Genomic DNA, 18,079 nt, shown 5'->3' with positions numbered 1-18,079 from the left:
CAGCTGACACACACAACAACGCGCTGCAGAGGGTACAGAACCGAGCGCTTAAGCTCTCTCTGCGCCTGCCGTGGATCTATTCCACTCGCGTGCACAAGCAGAGTGGCATCCCGCTGCCACGGGACCGATTTCGACAGTCGGTGCACGTATTCTACGAAAGGACTGGACGGTCCGAAAATCGGCTCGTCACAGACCTGGGCCACCAAATTCACCACAGGCCAACCACACGTAGGTCTGGCCTGTTGCAGGAGTAACACCCCATAACGGAGACAGGACGTCCCCGACAGCATCCCATTAGGACAATTCACACTGAGAGGCCAGGTACCGCAGAAATAGCGTACACCGCTTATCCTGTACCAACACGAGCCAGGGCAGGCTCGTTTGGACCACCAGCAGCAGCGGTCGCACTCTCACTCCGGGCTCGACGTCGGCTGCTGCCTACAACCCTCCAGCGACTGGAATCGACCCAGCAAGGCCCAAGGACACAGGCCACACCACCGACCAGAACTCCGGAAACATAAACGACCAGGACGCAGGACGAATCACTGACCAGCTCACCAACCGGACATCGACCAGATACCGATCAGGACCCCTATATGGACTATCATGAGAATCTTTATTTCTAGCAAAAGTGGCTTTACTTTTCAGACTTCACATCAGAATTTTGTATTGTTTATTTTTCGTGTTACCAATAAAAGTGTTATTTTCTTGTAACCAGTGCACCGACTTATTTATGTTCTTGGCACCTCGCAAGACCAAGACATAAAAGAAATATTGAAAAAGATATTAAGGGTTATTCGATTTGGTGACCGGAAGTCAAGACTGCAAAGACGCGAACAAGGTAAGCTTGCACCTATAAGGAATTTATGAGAGGAATTTGTGAAGATTTTACCTAATTTATACAATCCCAATACTTTCTGTTACAGTTAATGAGCAGCTTGTTGCATTCTGGCAAAGCTGTCATTTCCGCCAGTTTATGCCTAGTAAACCAGCGAAGTATGGCATTTAGTTTTGGGTACTTTGCGACAGTGAAACAAGTTATGTATATTCAGCCATATTCCGGGAAACAACCATGTAGAGCCCCTGAATGAAGGCATAAGCATTGTAATCGAACTGTGTCCTTTTAGGACATAACATTACCTATGACAACTTTTAAGCTGCGCGGAGTGGCCGCGCGGTTAGAGGCGCCATGTCACAGATTGCACGGCCACTCCCGCCGGTGGTTCGAGTCCTCCCTCGGGCATGGGTGTGTGTGTGTTGTTCTTAGCATAAGCTAAAGTAGTGTGTAAGTTCAGGGACCGATGACCTCAGCAGTTTGATCCCTTATGAATTCACACACACACACACACACACACACACACACACACACACACACACACACAGAGAGAGAGAGAGAGAGAGAGAGAGAGAGAGAGAGAGAGAGAGAGCTTTTACACCTTCCATAAGCTAGGAAAAATGCTGATGAAAAGAAATACCACAGTCACTGGAACTGTGTAAAAGAATAAGCCTGCCATTCCTCCAAATCTGTTGCAGATGAAGGGCATTCCCAACTGTACATCAACAGTTGCTTTCACAAAGGACAGGATGCTTGTATCACACATCCCGAAGAAAAAGAAATGTGCTATTCTGCAAAGCACTCTACACCACGATACAATTCAGTGATGGCACCAGTAGTAAATCTCATATTATTTTAAATTACAACACTACGAAAGGAGCTGTGGACGCACTAGACGAGATGGTGGTGAATTGTACAGTGAAGAGGAAGACAAACAGATGTCCTACTGTTGTATCCTCAGATATCATAGACATTTCTGCACATAACTCTTGTCTGCTGTTCAACGGAGCTCACCCTCAATGGAAAGCAAACACACTACAGCGAAGAAGACGAATCCTAGAAACTCTTGGCGAGCAGTTAATAAATGGGGAAATGAGGAGACTAGAACCTTTCCATGAGGAAATGCTGCAAGCATGCTGTAGAGAGGAGAACAGCGTTTGAATCTGCGCTTCGGACATTAGAAGAAAATGACCCTAGTAGTAGGAAGAGAGCCAGATGTTACTTGTGTGGGAAAACTGATAAAAATGTCATTGAATTGTGCTAAGTGTAAAAAATTCATTCGCAAGAATCATTTACATACACATGAAAAAGCTGTTGGTAGCATTTAGGCATAGAGTAGTAAAATCAATAATCACCTTATCACAAGATACCGTTATTGTGTTGTACTATTCTGTTATGCAGTTTGAATGATTAATACATTAATCTATCTAAACTGTAACTTTATTTATGATTCCAGCGTACAGAGGTGTAAAAGAATATCTTCCATTAGCGGAATTACGTCTTTTTTGACCCAAACATCTTGAGAGTACACGAAAACTAAATGCCGTAATAGGATTAAGGTATTATGTGAACAGTAATCATGACAACTGGGATGTGTACCTTCAATACATCACTATGGCGATCAGTTCTAAAGTGCATCCAGCTACAGGTCTTTCACTAATAATATGGCACGAAAATGCCTACGCGTTTCTAAGTGATACACTCAGAACTTGGAACGAAAGCAAATCAGAAAAAAATTGCAAAAAGGTTATGAGATGTTTGGCAGAAAGTGAAACAAGCAAACACAATTTAAGCTTTAGAACGACAGGAACAGACGGGACAAAGTTTGGGAACGTTGCCACAATATAGGGTTGGTCATTGGGTTTTGGTAATGAATTTGTACACACCTAAGGGCAAAATGAAGAAATTCCTTACATGATACCAGGGACCACACCAAGTGGTTGAAATGACGTAGCCCCTCAACGTTAAGACACAAATCCCCACAAAAATTCTATTACTCACGTGCGGCATGATGAGCCATTCAAGGCAGCTGTGAATGCCTTATCACAAGTTCTGTCATGGTCTTCAGCACAGAGTGCAGAGTGTAAAAGAGTAAAAAACGGACCAGCTAATAACGATCCAGATGCACACAGTATACGTTATGCACTTAACCCGCATTCATAAGCAGGGGCATGACTAAATTTCTGTGTTACTTATGAGGGTGATTATAGGCATTGACTGTTTTTTTGGATTACTAAGGGTTATTACGGATTTATTGTTGTGTTATGATCGCGTATTTTGGAGGTTTTACATTTTCATTTTTGTTGGTAAATTATATTAGTGTGCAGAACGAAAATAGTTTGTTTTGTGGAATGAGATTTTCACTCTGCAGTGGAGTGTGCGCTGATATGAAACTTCCTGACAGATTAAAACTGTGTGCCGGACCGAGACTCGAACTCGGGACCTATGCCTTTCACGGGCAAGTGCTCTACCAGCTTTTTTTTTTTTTAATTTTGTTCGGTAATGTTCGTTGCATTTGGTCTGGGCAGACATCATAGGACATCCGTTCAAGTTGATCGTTGATTCCTGTACTCAGTTTTTTTTTATTAAAGTGGGCCAGCGCCTCTCTGACCGAACACGCTGAGCTACCGGCGGGCATCTGAGCTACCCAAGAACGACTCACGACCCGTCCTCACAGCTTCAGTTCTGCCAGAACCTCGTCTCCTACCTTTCAAACTTCGCAGAAGCTCTTCGGGGAACCTAGCAGAACTAGCACTCCTCGAAGAAAGGATACTGCGGAGACATGGGTTAGCCACGGCCTGGGGGATGTTTCCTGAATGAGATTTTGACTCTGCAGTGGAGTGTGCGCTGGTATGAAACTTCCTGGCAGAGTAAAACTGTGTGGTGGACCGAGACTCGAACTCGGGACCGAATTCGAACTGGATCCCGATTTCGAGTCTCGGTCCGGCACACAGTTTTAATCTGCCAGGAAGTTTCAGTTTGTTTTGTGTTCGGATTGTGTTGTTGAACTGTGCAGGCTCTCCTTCCTAAGACGGGAGGGGAAGTGATGAAACAGGGACGAATCACAGGAGAGCAAATGATTCAACACGACTCCCGGTGCTGCAATGGTTGTGACTGCGACTTGTGCAATATATTACCTACTCTCAGTTACCTGTACACCAGATACCCGTTGACTGGTTTACTAACAGAACTGAGTTAATAAACGAGACTAAGATAATGAATTATGTACTAAATTAATGCCGGCCGGAGTGGCCGTGCGGCTCTAGGCGCTACAGTCTGGAACTGAGCGACCGCTACGGTCGCAGGTTCGAATCCTGCCTCGGGCATGGATGTGTGTGATGTCCTTAGGTTAGTTAGGTTTAATTAGTTCTAAGTTCTAGGCGACTGATGACCTCAGAAGTTAAGTCGCATAGTGCTCAGAGCCATTTGAACCATTTTGAACTAAATTAATAGAAGAGACTGTAAATGTATGAAAGATTGTACCAGCGCATAAGAGATCAGTTCGATATGGGTTAAGAGGATAAGTTCGGTGGACTGAATGTGAAACATAGTGTCATAGGATTAATTGTAAAACACAAGCCTTGTGATTCAGCTCCATGGGAGTGGGAGGATAATTAAAAACTTCAGTGTAGAATTGTTGATGTAAAAAATACGTGACAAGATTGTTCCAGGGAGATACTGACATAGGCAGCTTCAGTATACAGGGTGATCAGAAACACTACGAAAAGCTTTTAAGGGTGTTGCAGGGTAAATTATACTGAGGAATAATTGTTCAGAAGAAAATTCCATACGTAGCACCGTTTCCTGGTTAATTAACATTGAAGTAAGCCAGACAGCTCGTTGCGTGCGGAGACTTCAGCGGCGCGCAAGATACAATTAGTGTCAGTTCTCATAGCACTGATGATAGCGCACGAGGCCGCTTTGTTTATAGCTTGCGTTCGATACTTACTACTGCCCCATGTCCACTTTTTGTGTCGCTCTATTGTTCGATTTTAGGAATCCAAAAGAAGGACAAGTATGGAGACACCGTCTCTGGCGGGCTGCTTCAATTTGCGCGAGCAACGGCCTAATTGGCTAACTTCAATCCTAACTAACATGGAAACTGCGCAACGTAACGAATTTTTGTAAAGAATAGTCTGGACAGCACTATTATCACGAGACTGTAATTTGCATTCACGTTTATGAAGAATAATAAACAGGTTTATTATTAACAACACGTGTTGGACAGTAGTTCCTCAGAGAACCTTCCGCATATTCATACTTCACTTAAATGTGCCTCAAAGAGGGCGCCGTCACCATTTAGTGATTTCACACAGTGACTCCTGAGATGAAAGGCATTTTGATGAATAGGTTTACGTGCCGTGGGGCCTGGTTGCAGGCTGATGATAGTGTATCACAATCTCTTTGCATACTAGTTAGTTTTCCTGTAACTGAGCAACGTAAGTCGACATATATTAAAAAACTAGAAACCCGCCTCGATTGCGAAAAAAGTACCTAGTGTTAACCTAGGTTTCGGCGTAGATAACTACACCTTCTTCAGAACAATAAAACCTACAAGTGCCTAAGAAGACCTTTGTCAATGATTAAAAGAACACCATAGCTATACATTTATAAACGAAAAAAAGGGAAACACAAACAGTACATATATACAAAGTCTAAACCGTTACTTAACTTAATGGTGTAACCTCCACCTCACACCGGCCTATGTTCGATGGGCCATGAACCGCCATAAACTGCAACTACAAATGGTGGCTCACTTACACGCCCGACCCGCTACCTATGCACATGCGCAAGACAAGGGAAGTTACTTGAATGCGCATGCGCATACGAATACGTGAAAGTTTATACATGGGTCGTGGCTAAATAGCCCTTATATTCCCAACCGTGGATCAACGTATATCAAAAAATAGAATGGATAGAATGAGTGACGAGCTAAATAGGAGATGAAGCTTAAAAATAACCGCACACGGTTTCTTATCCTAGGAAAGAAACATACATGAAGCTATATGAAGCTACCTATGACAACAGGAGGAACTCTTAAAAACTATTCCTAAAGCCAATAGTTAGCCTGGGGTGGTGGTGGGGGGGGGGGGGGGTGGCTGAGGGGACATAAAGACGTCGTGGTAATTAAGATGTAGGGATAACGCGTGAGGTGTTCAACGGGCTAAAATCACCTTCATCGTAAAAGGAAATGAGGAAAAAAAAAAGATGAACAGCTTGACCAACCGCGCTCGCCAGTCAGCGCACGCATGTGGAAATCCCCAGATTTACAAGTATGAAGAACAAATTAAAGGTGCAAAACCTTCAAAAAATTTTCTGTTTCTTAGTAGGAGTTGGTCGTTAAGGAAATTGTCTTTATCATGTTCCAGATGCTTAAAGATCTGCATTTCTTCCAAAACATCCAGTTTTAAGCCCTTAACCTCGGCATGAAGTAACTCGATATTAACTGGAGGGCTCGGCGCATGAGCCGTTTGCACAAGGTGTTCCGCATGCGTAGAGCCCTTAGTACCGTCACCGCTTCTAGTAGGAATATGCTCTATACCTGAGACTCAGAGCTCGTCCCGTTTGCCTGATGTAAAATTTTGGACAATCCCCGCATGTATTTTTATATACTCCTGATTGGAAAAGTTTATCGCTCTTATTGTGCAAGGAGTGGATTAAATTCCTATGTAAACTATTATCAGTAGAATAGGCGACTCTGAAATTATGGGCTCTGAGTAAACGCCCCAATTTGTAACTTATATTGCCTATGTAAGGGATAGATATCGTTGCCACTTGTTTGTCACCTAACGCATCCCCTAGGGTCAAAGACGTATTATTATTTTTATTTATTTTCTTGTTATACATCTGTCTTACCAACTGATGCCTACAGCCATTATTTATAGCAATATTCTCAACTGTGACCAGTTTCTACCACATCTGGTGCAAGAGGGATAGCTGTAACTCTGTGAATATTAGAACGAAAAAAAGCCATCTTATGGGCGTACGGATGGGCCGAGTCTGCAGGTATAAGTGAGCCACCATTTGTAGCTGCAGTTTATGGCGGTTCATGGCCCATCGAACATAGGCCGGCGTGAGGTGGAAGTTACACCATTAAGTTAAGTAACGGTTTAGACTTTGTACATAAGTATTGTTTGTGTTCCACTTTTTTTCGTTTATACACTCCTGGAAATGGAAAAAAGAACACATTGACACCGGTGTGTCAGACCCACCATACTTGCTCCGGACACTGCGAGAGGGCTGTACAAGCAATGATCACACGCACGGCACAGCGGACACACCAGGAACCGCGGTGTTGGCCGTCGAATGGCGCTAGCTGCGCAGCATTTGTGCACCGCCGCCGTCAGTGTCAGCCAGTTTGCCGTGGCATACGGAGCTCCATCGCAGTCTTTAACACTGGTAGCATGCCGCGACAGCGTGGACGTGAACCGTATGTGCAGTTGACGGACTTTGAGCGAGGGCGTATAGTGGGCATGCGGGAGGCCGGGTGGACGTACCGCCGAATTGCTCAACACGTGGGGCGTGAGGTCTCCACAGTACATCGATGTTGTCGCCAGTGGTCGGCGGAAGGTGCACGTGCCCGTCGACCTGGGACCGGACCGCAGCGACGCACGGATGCACGCCAAGACCGTAGGATCCTACGCAGTGCCGTAGGGGACCGCACCGCCACTTCCCAGCAAATTAGGGACACTGTTGCTCCTGGGGTATCGGCGAGGACCATTCGCAACCGTCTCCATGAAGCTGGGCTACGGTCCCGCACACCGTTAGGCCGTCTTCCGCTCACGCCCCAACATCGTGCAGCCCGCCTCCAGTGGTGTCGCGACAGGCGTGAATGGAGGGACGAATGGAGACGTGTCGTCTTCAGCGATGAGAGTCGCTTCTACCTTGGTGCCAATGATGGTCGTATGCGTGTTTGGCGCCGTGCAGGTGAGCACCACAATCAGGACTGCATACGACCGAGGCACACAGGGCCAACACCCGGCATCATGGTGTGGGGAGCGATCTCCTTCACTGGCCGTACACCACTGGTGATCGTCGAGGGGACACTGAATAGTGCACGGTACATCCAAACCGTCATCGAACCCATCGTTCTACCATTCCTAGACCGGCAAGGGAACTTGCTGTTCCAACAGGACAATGCACGTCCGCATGTATCCCGTGCCACCCAACGTGCTCTAGAAGGTGTAAGTCAATTACCCTGGCCAGCAAGATCTCCGGATCTGTCCCCCATTGAGCATGTTTGGGACTGGATGAAGCGTCGTCTCACGCGGTCTGCACGTCCAGCACGAACGCTGGTCCAACTGAGGCGCCAGGTGGAAATGGCATGGCAAGCCGTTCCACAGGACTACATCCAGCATCTCTACGATCGTCTCCATGGGAGAATAGCAGCCTGCATTGCTGCGAAAGGTGGACATACACTGTACTAGTGCAGACATTGTGCATGCTCTGTTGCCTGTGTCTATGTGCCTGTGGTTCTGTCAGTGTGATCATGTGATGTATCTGACCCCAGGAATGTGTCAATAAAGTTTCCCCTTCCTGGGGCAATGAATTCACGGTGTTCTTATTTCAATTTCCAGGAGTGTAAATGTATAGCTATGGTGTTCTTTTAATCATTGACAAAGGTCTTCTTAGGCACTTGTGGGTTTTATTGTTCTGAAGAAGGTGTAGTTATCTACGCCGAAACCTAGGTTAACACTAGGTACTTTTTTCGCAATCGAGGCGGGTTTCTTGTTTTTTAATATATTAACCAACCATTGCTGACGCGCTGCGATGTTGAAGGTTCTTAAGTCGACATAATACGTTCCGGTGCTGCTGGTCGCTGGCTTGTTGCACGTGGCAACATTGTGTCACTAAACTGTTACTACTTCACAAGCGAGAGATGCTTGACGAAACAGTTGCACAACACTGCCAATTTCTGTAAGCGAGGTGACATATTTTAGTACTACTTATTGCTTTCACGAGTTTATTTACTTATGTACTTGTGTTATTTGAGAAATTCAGTCCCTTATTCCCTCTATTACCCTCATTTACGTGAAAGAAAGTGGTGCGAGACTATTTTAGAGGTGGTTATTCGAGTCAGACAGCTTCAAAAACTTTTTTTATAACTGTTACATATTTCAGCTGCCGAGCATTCTTCCGGGTTGTATGGCCGTGGTCCATGGAACTCTTCCAATCCTGACGTTTCGTCCAAAGTTACATTGGACATCTTCCGAGGTGCTCCTAGTTGCGCTAAGTCTTGCCGACTGACGAGTCGGACGTCAAAGAAAGGCCTAAATACCGTGGGAAGTGGGTGTGGTCTGGATTTCACATGATAGCAGAGATAAACCTCGTCAAGGATAAAATATAACTATCGATCATAGCACGTCAAAGATAAAAACTTCTCATAGATTCAGTAGCGCCACTGTCCACATATCGCTGAGTTTCATAGCTTCTTCTTTTCCGTTAAAATTATCCCTAAGTTTTTATATTTCGATGGCTCCTCTATATAGCCGTGGATAATAGTTCGTTATAGTACATAAAACTTCAGTTTTCGATAATTTCACTACGTGATCACCCGACTGAAGAGCCCGCCACGGCTAACTTGTCTGTTTTCCCTAGACGGCAAAGACTTTTATGTTCCTTCAACCGTGTTTTCACACTTCTCTTTGTAGTTCCAATGTAGTTTCTACCACACGTACACGGAATTTTGTATACACCACTTGCGGTAGAGAAACCGCGTTCTTCCATCGCTCTCTGTATCCTTTCGTCGTCCTTAGGATTCCTGTTATTCGGTCGCAAAACTCTATTTATTTCCTTACTAGAGTCCCTATTCTTCTCGAAAGCCTGCTTTAGATGTTTTAACTCGGCGTCCGGGTTTTCCGGAGCACAAATCCTTTTAGCTCTGTCCACTAGGCTTTTAATTACACCTTTTTTTGTTGAAGTTTTTATCTTTGACGTACTATGGTCGATAGTTATATTTTATCCTTGACAAGGTTTATCTCTACTATTACGTGAAATCCAGACCAAGCCCACTTTCCGCGGTATTTAGGCCATTTCTCGACGTCCGACTCGTCAGTCGGCAAGACTCAGCACAACCAGGAGCACCTCCGAAGATGTCCAACGTAACTTTGGACTAAACGCCAGGGATGGAAGAGTTCCAAGGACCACGGCCATACAACCCGGAAGAATTCTCGGCAACTGAAACATCCGGTCGTGAAAGCCGTCATTGTATATTACACATTTTCTGTAACATAACCAACAGAATATGAGGGCTTGCGCATCACTTACAATGAGAGTGGTTGTGGCTTTTGCAATCGCGGGCGCGCACACACACACACACACACACACACACACAAACACACACGCACGCACACACATACACTCGCACACACCTTTAAAAGTCAAGATACGTTCGTACGATTCGTTGATCTACACTGAGGAGCCAAAGAAACTGGTACACCTGCCCAATATCGTGAAGGGCACCTACGAGCACGCCGAAGTGCCGCAATAGGGCGGGGCATGGACTCGACTAATGTCTGAAGTAGTGCTGGAGGAAACTGACACCACCAATCCTGCAGGGCTGTCTATAAATCCGTAAGAGTACGAGAGAGTGGAGATCTCTTCTGAACAGCACGTTAAAAGGCATCCCAGATATGCTCAAGCGGAAGTGTTTAAATTCAAAAGTGTTCCTAGAGCCGTGCTGTAGCAATTGAGGATACGTAGGGTGTCGCATTGTCCTGCTGGAATTGTCCAAGTCCGTCGGAAAGCACAATGGACATGAATGGATACAGGCGACCAGACAGGACGCTTACGTACGTGTCACCTGTTCAAAATGGTTCAAATGGCTCTGAGCACTATGGGACTTGACTTCTGAGGTCATCAGTCCCCTAGAACTTAGAACTACTTAAACCTAACTAACCTAAGGAAATCACACACATCCATGCACGAGGCAGGTTTCGAACCTGCGACCGTAGCGGTCGCGCGGTTCCAGACTGAAGCGCCTAGAACCGCACGGCCACCAGCGACCGGCCGTGTCACCTGTCAGAGTTGTATCTAGACGGAGCATGGGTCCCATATGGCTCCAAAACCTAAACAGTCTCCTGCTGACATGCAGGGTCCATAGAGTCATGCGGTTTTTTTCCATACCTGTACAGGTAATCCACTCGCTACAATCTGAAACGAGACTCTTCCGACCAGGAAACATGTTTCCAGTCATCAACAGTCCAATGTCGGTGTTGACGGGCCCAGGCGAGGCGTAAAGCTCTGTGTTGTACAGTCAACAAGGGTAGCCGCGTCGGCCTTCGGCTCCGAAAGCCCATATCGATGATATTTCGTTAAATGGTTCGCCCGCTTACACTTGTTGATGGCCCAGCATTGAAATATGCAACAATTTGCGGACGGGTTGCACTTCTGTAGCACTGAACGATTGTCCTCAGTCGTCGTTGGTCCGATTCTTCCAGAATCTTTTTCCGGCCGCAGCGATGTCGGAGATTTGATGTTTTACCCGGTTCCTGATATTCACGGTACACTCGTGAAATGGTGGTACGGGAAAAACTCCACTTCATCGCTCCCTCGGAGATGCTGTGTCCCATCGCTCGTGCGCCGACTATAACACCACGTTCAAACTCACTTAAATCTTGACAGCCAGCCAGTGTAGTAGCAATTGCGGCAGACACATGTTGTCTTATATAGGCGTTGCCGACCACAGCGCCGTATTCTGTCTGTTTACATATCTCTGTATTTGAATACGTATACCTATACCAGTTTCTTTGGCGCTTCAGTGTATAAATATGTTAGACAACGTAAAATAGTGCAAGAAAAATAGGAATAAGCTTCAGGGAGAGACCGATAGTATACGAACTGTGGTAAATAAAAGTGGCCTGGATGAGTGTATACGGCTGGACGTGAATATATGCATATAACCACACCCTGTGACACGTACACTATACGCACGCCTCTCACGTGATCCGCACCAGTTCAGGGCGTAGTGCGGGCTGTGTCCATGTGAGTGGAGCTGTACAAAGGGGTCGATACTATTCACAGTGGAGCAGCGGGTGTTACATGACAACAGAGTCGTGGAAGCGGTATGGTCAGTTGTTTGCTGAGAAGCTGAATGTTGTCAAAGTGCCGACAAACAGTGCAATGCAACTTTTAGTCCGAAAATGGCATCAGACAAGATCGGTTTTGAACAAGCTAAAAACCATTACGAAAGGTGCCCGCACCTCTCACCAGAAAATGTGGCTGCAGTTCACCAGAAGATGCTTCAGAGTCCTACCAAATCAGTTCGACGCCTGTCTCAAGAGACCGGCATATCAGTAGATCATGCAGACGATTACCCCACTTGGACGTGCACATGCATCCCTACCGAGTCTCTCTTGTTCATGTATTAAAACCAGCAGATGTTCCTCAGCACCTCCAGTTTTGTGAATGGCTGCTCACTGAGATAATAATGTATGGTTTTGACATGCAGCTTTCTTTCTCTGATGAAGCCTTGTTTCACCTGAGTGGTTATTACTCAAGGAATCATTGGTTCTGGGCAGCGGAGAATCCGCAAACGTCACGAAACATCATTGCATGATCAAAAGGTTGGGATTTGGTGTGCTGTGTGTGCACATCCCACTATTGGTCCCAAATTCTTTCATCAGACGCTGACGTCAGAGCGTTACATTGCCAAAAAACCATCTGTGGCAAAATTAACGGAGGAGGAAAGGACCTCCAGTTGCTTCCAATAGGATGAAGCAACTGCCCATACAGGTGGGCAAACCTTGGAGCACATTTACACAATCTTAGCGCCCAACAGGTTGGTGGCAGAGGTCCATCTGGTCGCGGCGATAGCTGGCCACTCGGGTAACCTGATCTGTCAGTGTGCGATTACTTTCTGTGGGGAGCCCTCAAGTCTAAGGTGTATCCCAACAACCCTCATAGTCTTCAAGAACTGAGGCAGAACATTTATGATTAGACTGCAGCATTCCCAGCAGTCCAGCTTTGATCCGCCTTCAGCAACTTGCTGAACAGCGCCTAGACATGCCAAGAGATGAATGGTGGTCACTTTCAACATCTGCTATAGTCAGGTTAATGCTGTATTTCTTTTCCTGTGCTCTGTTTCGTTGTACGCTGGAACCCCGCTGTCTGGACCACTTTTATTTGCCCCACTCTTTACAATATGTACAAGAATCAAGAAGGAACGATGACAATGGAAGATCAAGGACGAAGTATACGGATTAAAATGGAAGAAAGACAGGGAGGCAGTCTTTCGCCCCAACTGTTAGTCTGTAAATCGAAGAAGCAGGAAAAGTTTAAGAGTAGAATTAAAATTCAGAATGAAATACTCTCAATGATAAAATTTGATGATGACATTGCTACTGTCAGCGAAACAGAAGAAGAATTGCTGGGCCTGTTGGATGGAACGAACGGTCTAATGAGCGACCACTAGGGACTGAGAGAAAACCGAAGAAAGGCTGCAGTACTGAGCAGTAGCACGAATGAAATTAGCGACATACTTAACATCAAAATTGAGGAACACGAAGTAGACTACATGAAGGAATTTTGCTACTTTGGAATCGAAATAACAAGTGATGGGTAAAGCAAAGAGGACATAAAAAGTAGACTAGCACAGGCAAAGAGGGTATTCCCAACGAAAAAAAAATCTCTTTTTATCAAAATATCGGCCTTTTCGTATACCGCAGGGGTGTACTGTAGTTCGTCGACCGAATGTTTAAATACTCCGGAGAGCAGCTCTCCGCTACATTCCGTTGCAACTACTAAATGTGTCGTCATGGCAAGGTTCATCGTACAGCAGTTACTGGCATGTTGTACCATGTGTTGTCTTCCGTTATCTAGGGAGCAGCCATGTCTTGGACATCCGCGAGTTGCTCGTGATCTTTTTAATCACGAAGTACACTGCAAATACAATTGTTGCATTTGTGCTGTGAATATATTTCACCTTGAGATACCGGCACTGCAAATCGACATGTTGCATGGTAAGGTCTGTTTACGACACTTGTTACTGTGACCGCATTATCGACCGATGCCTGGTTTCTATGCTATAGTGATTCATATTAATTCACTTTGGACTCTCTCTAGGGACTGGGCTTTATACTGAAGACATTATTGTTTGTATGAACTTTTGTTATTTTGACTTGTGCTGCAGCTCGTCCATTGCTTGTCTAGCGGCTGATCGTTAGAAAATTTGTGACACAATTATCTCTCATTTATATGTCCATTTCTGAAGAGATGCATTGACAAACGATACTGTCTTTCACTGATCTGTAGTTTCCATGCTGTCCCTTTAATCAGTTACTTACTATGCGACGGTACAGCCTGCTGTACGAAACAAATTCCGACGCCTGGGACAGAAGATCAGCAGGTGAGTGATCCGCTAGGTAACAATGATAGTTGGTAGAATTAATCCAGAGTCTTAATAGGAGAGAAGACAGAGACCCCAGCCATAGCTATAGCTATTCTATGTAAAGGTTTTTTTAAATTACCGCTACCGGTCACAAACTTTGTCAACTATTGTATTACTTATTTATTTAGCGACATGTTTCGAGGGAATACCTCATCTTCAGGCTAAATGGCATTACAAAAACAACTTTACGATAAAGTCATACTGATGTTACATAGTCTTTTTGTAAATGCTGGGCGCTTCAGTCTGGAACCGCGCGACCGCTACGGTCGCAGGTTCGAATCCTGCCTCGGGCATGGATGAGTGTGATGTCCTTAGGTTAGTTAGGTTTAAGTAGTTCTAAGTTCTAGGGGACTGATGACCTCAGATGTTAAGTCCCATAGTGCTCAGAGCCGTTTTTTTTTTTTTTTTTTTTTTTTTTTTGTAAATGCTGTGGTCATCCTGAGGGAGAAGAGAGAACTTTGTAAGAGGTGATGTCACTTTGGAAGCTGGACTGATGTTTGCACGAATATGTTTTGTAACGGTCACTCACTTTGTTCTTCTGGCGTGGCAGTCTCGTTGTGATGCGCTGAGGTGTTTTCATTTCCTTGGCTCTCTTGGTCACTTTTCACAAATTGTCACTAACATAGCGGCGGTCGAAATACAGCTGGTTTCGATTTGACTATCTATTTGTCGACCTATGCGGTGTCAGATGTTTACATGTCTTCTGCACGTCTTGTTATCGTATTACAGATGTAGGTTGACATGTGCACTAGATATCTGTTTGTGATCGTGTTTCCATGTTACTGCTATGTTAGTGACAATTTGTGAACGGTGACCAAGACAGCCACGGAAATGGAAACACCTCAGAGCATCACAACGAGACTGCCACGCCAGAAGAACAAAGTGAGTGACCGTTACAAAACATATTCGTGCAAACATCAGTCCAGCTTCCAAAGTGACATCGCGTCTTACAAAGTTCTCTCTTCTTCCGCAGTATGACCACAGCATTTATGAAAAGACCATGTAACATCAGTATGACCTTATTGTAAAGTTGTTTTTGTAATGCCATTTAGCCTGAAGATGAGGTATTCCCTCGAAACATGTTGCTAAATAAATAAATTCTACATCGGACAGACAGGCAGAAGTTTTGAAATTAGATACAAAGAACATATTGATGCTTTAAGACTTCGTAACTTGAACAAATCAGCATTTGCAGCCCATATTGCTGAAGAAAACCATTCTGTCGGAAACATTGAGGACAACTTAAAAATTTTGCATCTAGCAGAAAAAGGAGCCACTATGAATATATTAGAAGAATTAGAAGTACACACACACACACACACACAAACAGCACCCCAGACTATATGCTTAACGAAGAAACAGAGTTAGCTAACACCCCTTTCGTGAAAAATTTCCAAAAATTACTTTCCAGCCTCAAAAGCAAATAATATTAGTACACCTATCTGCAGATCAAGTAGCAAATTTATATGTTACTATAATTCTCATGATGCTAAATGTAATTAGATAATATACAATTTTGTCTATACAGTTCTCATGATGCTAAATGTAATTAAATAATATACTACTTTACCTATACAGTTCTATAAAAAAAACTTTATAATTAATTTAAAAATACCAACTCAAAAATTCAATGTCTCTGTACTAGCGTAAAAGGCATTATAGTTGCGTAAATGAATACATGATTCTTTCCAAACATAGGACATCATTGTCAAATGTTACTGTGGTGTCACCGCCAGACATCACACTTGCTAGGTGGTAGCCTTAAAATCGGCCGCGGTCCGGTAGTATACGTCGGACCCGCGTGTCGCCACTGTCGGTGATTGCAGACCGAGCGCCACCACACGGCAGGCCTAGAGAGACGTTCTAGCACTCGCCCCAGTTGTACAGCAGACTTTGCTAGCGATGCTACACTGACAAACTACGCTCTCATTTGCCGAGACGATAGTTAGCATAGCCTTCAGCTGCGTCATTTGCTACGACCTAGCAAGGCGCCATTACCAGTTATATTGAGATTATATTAATGTATCAACAAGAGCGATGTTCTCCAATTATGGATTAAAGTTAAGTATTCCAAGATCTTCGTACTTTATTTGCAATTCTCAAGACATTGTCCTGTTCCAGACCTCACGCCAGTCTGCGTGAGCTAAACGCGTGCCTTTCGGCTACCTCCGAGTGGCTTGGCTGTCTTGCCAAGTCACTACAGTTACGATATATCATAGCATCTGTGATACTTATATGTTTGTAAGCTCTTTGTACGTATCAAAACATGTGGTGCGTGGTAGAAATCTTCTCAGTGACAAATCTAAAGTGTTTAGTGAGAACAATTTACGTGTGCAACAATAAGAATGCAGTGGGAATGCATTTACATCTGTTGGACGAATGTTATGGTAACAAACACTCCAAACCGACGTTTCACGTTAGTCACATGCAACGAAAATCTGTAACGCAACCATCTGTGTGTGGCGTTGTTTATAATTATGTATTATTTATATTTTAGGAAAATTAATCTGTAAAAAAAACACACAACATGTCATAAAGAAAGCGTCTAAACCGTCTGAGGATGAAACACAACGATTCGAAACCGGTAACGGTGCCCTTTGAATAAAGGAACTGAAAGAAAATTTGTGGCTGGTTGCTGTCCTAACACCACCAACATTTGTCTTCAAACAACAGCCACGGTCTCCATCATGTGATCATATGACAAAATTGCAGTAATACAATAGTTGACAGATGTTATGACTGGTAGCGGTAATTTCAAAAAACCTTTATACATTTCTTGAGACAGACACGGTCGAAAAATAGTCAAAATGGCTTTAAATTCTTCTTATAGCTATTCTCCTCCCAATCAATACTCATGTTACATCACAAAGGGACAGGATGACGGGACATGCGTTAAGACGTCAAGGAATAATTTGCATGGTATTTGAGGGAGCTGTAATTGGTAAAAACTACAGAGCAGGATAGAGATTGGAATATATCCAACAGAATAATAATGAAGTGAGTTGGGTGCAAGTGCTACGGTGAGATGAAGAGGCTGGCGCAGGAGAGGACTTCGTGGCGGGTGGCATCAGACCACCCACAAGACTGATGACGCCAACCCCCCTCCCCACCGCCACCATAAAAACAGGAAGTTTTAGTAGTTGTTTGGCACAAGGCTCACTTACCACATGGCGAGCAGCGCGAACAGCAGAATGGCGAGCGCCGTGCAGGAGGCGGTCATAGCGGCGCGGCCCGCATCTGCATCCTGCCGCAGCCACCAGCCAGCGCACACCGGCCAGCGGACCACTCCTCACCTGCAACACCACCACTCTCATTCACCCTCTCCAGCATACGCGCATCGCGGTCCACGCGCCTTGGAAGGCGGGAAAATTGGAAATTTGTGGTAAGTTCTATGGGACCACACTGCTGAGGTCATCTGTCCCTAAGCTTACGCACTACTTAAGGGGCTCCGGAACGCCCTATACTTGCAATGTTAAAATAACGCTTATAAATTACATCTTTCCTCACAAAGTATTTGAGGTAGGAAGTTGAACTTTTTACATATTATTTATTGGAATATGGGCTACAACTTAACACAGGGATTTTACAAAATTTTAGTTCAGTTATTAAAGATGATTTTTTTTCAATTGTAATCAAAATTCACAACATTTTTTTGCAATTTTTTTATTTATATATTCAAAAATTTACAGTTTTCTGGAAAAAGGCTGTGTTAAATTATGCAGAAGGTACTGTGTAACATTTACTGAAAGTTTGAAACAAATATGTTTGGAAGATCCTTAGAAAAAATGTAATTAGTATGAGAAAATAAAAGTTTTGGGAATCGAGCGACAAAGATTGGATTGACTTTTTAGTGCATT

General features: G+C 44.4%; 1 protein-coding gene across 4 annotated transcripts in view; it reads right to left on the bottom strand.

Moving 5' to 3' along the window:
* Window positions 1–18,079, bottom strand: part of LOC124805084 (glycine receptor subunit alpha-3) — a 603,880-nt gene that overhangs the window by 266,345 nt on the left and 319,456 nt on the right. For all 4 annotated transcript variants that reach the window (XM_047265520.1, XM_047265522.1, XM_047265521.1 and 1 more), the window contains exon 2: window positions 17,387–17,515. In XM_047265520.1, the coding sequence (XP_047121476.1) occupies window positions 17,387–17,442 (56 nt within the window). In that variant the 5' untranslated portion in view covers window positions 17,443–17,515. The remainder of the gene's footprint in view (window positions 1–17,386; window positions 17,516–18,079) is intronic.

Source organism: Schistocerca piceifrons, chromosome 7 (assembly GCF_021461385.2).
Source record: "Schistocerca piceifrons isolate TAMUIC-IGC-003096 chromosome 7, iqSchPice1.1, whole genome shotgun sequence".
In the NCBI taxonomy this organism is placed as follows: Eukaryota; Metazoa; Arthropoda; class Insecta; order Orthoptera; family Acrididae; genus Schistocerca; species Schistocerca piceifrons.
Note: the sequence above shows the minus strand (reverse complement) of the source record. Positions and strands in the feature narration are given on the sequence as shown.